The sequence below is a fragment of the Belonocnema kinseyi genome, chromosome 8 (assembly GCF_010883055.1).
Source record: "Belonocnema kinseyi isolate 2016_QV_RU_SX_M_011 chromosome 8, B_treatae_v1, whole genome shotgun sequence".
Taxonomy (NCBI): Eukaryota; Metazoa; Arthropoda; class Insecta; order Hymenoptera; family Cynipidae; genus Belonocnema; species Belonocnema kinseyi.
The window spans coordinates 113,233,819-113,236,539 of record NC_046664.1 but is presented as its reverse complement, the minus strand read 5'-3'; the positions used below and the strand labels follow the sequence as shown (position 1 = coordinate 113,236,539).

Here is a 2,721-nt window from a genome sequence, read left to right as displayed (position 1 = left end):
GGCCATTACGGGTATACGGGAGAGTAGGGGGCCCCATGTTTCTATCAACTGATATTTCTTTGTAAAAACTTCTCACCGATTGTCACTGCACACTTTCTCACTATCGCCACAAACATGCAAGTCTACGTGATAATCTATGACAATTATCACCCGCAAATGTATGAAAAGAATTACGATTATAAAAATAAATTATTCGAAAAGTATCTGCATGAATTCAATTTCCCAGTAATATTTATCAAAAAATAATTTATTCGCTGGGGAAGCATTAAAAATTATCACTTGAAATGTTTACAACACGAAAAAAAAGTTGAGAAAAAGGTTCGAACTCACGGCAGCGTGGTTATCAGCCAGGCTCTTATCGAATGGACCAGCGGAGCTTATGGGAGTCCATGCGCGCGAACCGGTCAGGTTCTGCTCATAGTTTTTATAAGGGGCCAAAAATTCCGGGACGCGTGTCTCATTATTTTTCAAGTAATATCGATTGATGATAGTCTCATCAAAAAGTCAATGTCTCAGAAGAGGTTTTCCCCTTTGAGAATTGTAGTCTTGACCCACGGTCGATAACTTTTTCTATTGGACTTTTAGTTTATTTTATAATAAAGGTTGCATAATAAAATCTATATGCACCCTAGAATATGGTGAAGGTGTATGCGTGCAGAGGGCAAAAACAATGTTTAAACTAACTTTTTTGCATTGTTTAAAATTTGTTTCATTTATAATACTTCAAGGTATGTTAGGCTTCACTTATTAACTCTGAATTGCTATCAAGAATTGGAAAATAAATTCCTTAAAATTATTAACAATATAATTGTTTAAATAATTAATTTAAAACAAATTTTTAAACACCTGCAGCTATTGCCGATATGAATCCAGAACTATCTTTACTTTTTCTATACGACTTTTGGTTTTTTTTTTATAATGAAGGTTAAATTAAAAATTTTAAAAAGGTGAAGAAAATCCTAGAGATATGGCTCAGAGACGATACCGGTGGTGTTTGTATTATTCAGTTGCGACTATTATTGCATTTTTTATTTAAGGTCGAAATTTCAAATCTATATGCATAGCTAACTTCTTGGTCGTGAAATGTTTGCGCTTTTGTGGGCTGAGAAGTAAAAGTAGTGGAAGGGTCGTCAAGCACAATTTTGGAGTTATCTAAAAATTGTACGTTTACTTAATATTTATTGACATTATTTGACTATATTGTTCTTTAAAAAAGTACTTACCGTCATTTCCTTCTGTCATTTTCCCTCTATAGACACTTTTGAGAACAATGAGATATTGGACATAATTGGAACAAGTAATAATAATTTTAAAAAGTCAGAATTCTAAAGATGATCTATGTATTATGATTAGCTGTTCGTTTCGCGCTGTTCGTTCCGTAGCCTGTAACCTTCTCAATCTGTCCTTATCGCTTGATTGTGTTGCAACTTGCCATAAAGAGACACAATGGTGTCAGCGCGTCAAATTGAATAAAATATCGATATGTATCTTCAAAATACAAATGTATCGATACTTTTCGATACGATGGGATATCGATATGTATCGATATTTATCGATACTTTTCCCATCCCTAGGAGTTGGCAAGAGTTGGCATTCAGGGTTGAAAATTATTCAGGATAGAAAATCGTGAGTGTAATGTGAAAACTGGTTACCTGTTGTGCATTTTATACAGAAAAGATCAGGATGCATCCAATCACAATATGTATCGTTCCTCATAACGTAACGCAACGACTCCAAAACGTATTCGACGCCAAGCTACGACCCATAAAGGCAGTTCTGCTTCAGCTTCTCAAGTTTTTCTAAATTATTATTAACCAGAAATTCATAGAAGATTAAAATGCCTCTTATCCAAAGCGTTATAAACAAAATTGATGTAGATATATCACCAAAAATCACAAAAGTACGAGAGCTGTCACTCTGTCACAACAAACTTGTAGCCAATATTATATGTCAACATATTTATGAATAAATCTTAGTACTCAATATTATATTCTTTTTACATAAAGAAATATTTTAATCTAATCTCTTGCTCGAAGAGGTACAATCGAATAACGACGAAAAATGAAACTGCAAAATAATATTTTTTTAAATAAAATATTAACATAACATATATGTTTAATTTTCTTTAATTTTAGAAATTGATATTTTATAACCGTCCCGAGATCGGACAGAAATATCAGCTTTCAATCGAAGATTCTCTAACTTGGCGGACGTGGTTATTCGATATCTCCTAATAATGTTGGCGATTATAATTTTCAAACACATCAGTGCATATTTTTGACCTGAAATATAAAATCAAGCTGTATTATTCAAAATCCAAATATATGTAAAATAATTTCATTAATATACTCAATAGTACAGGCATGGTACGTGTTAATATATTAAAATTAGAATCGATCATCATTTTACTCATTATAGTGATTATAATGAATGATTACCTACACAGTAAAAACAAAATTTGAAATTTACGCTGGACTTGTTTTCATTTTTGTATAAAAATAGGTTGGCAACTTGATTTAATCGTAAAAATAGTATTTAAAAGAAATCCTCCTGAGCCTTGAAACAAAAATAAGCCACTAATTGGGCTGAATTTCAGTATATTGTTTTTAAAGAAAGATTTACGAGGTGTGTTCAAAAAATAAGGTGACTTTATGGTTTTCTCAAAAAAGATTCATTTATTCCTCAATATTTATGTTGTCCCCTTCAAAGTAATCCCCCTCA

At 32.0% G+C, this 2,721-nt stretch overlaps 1 protein-coding gene across 1 annotated transcript in view; it reads right to left on the bottom strand.

Moving 5' to 3' along the window:
* LOC117178659 (cytochrome P450 4C1-like) overlaps positions 1–2,721 on the bottom strand; it is a 166,991-nt gene that overhangs the window by 25,441 nt on the left and 138,829 nt on the right. The window contains exon 14 of the mRNA XM_033370083.1: positions 1,653–2,282. Within this exon, the coding sequence (XP_033225974.1) occupies positions 2,116–2,282 (167 nt within the window). The 3' untranslated portion in view covers positions 1,653–2,115. The remainder of the gene's footprint in view (positions 1–1,652; positions 2,283–2,721) is intronic.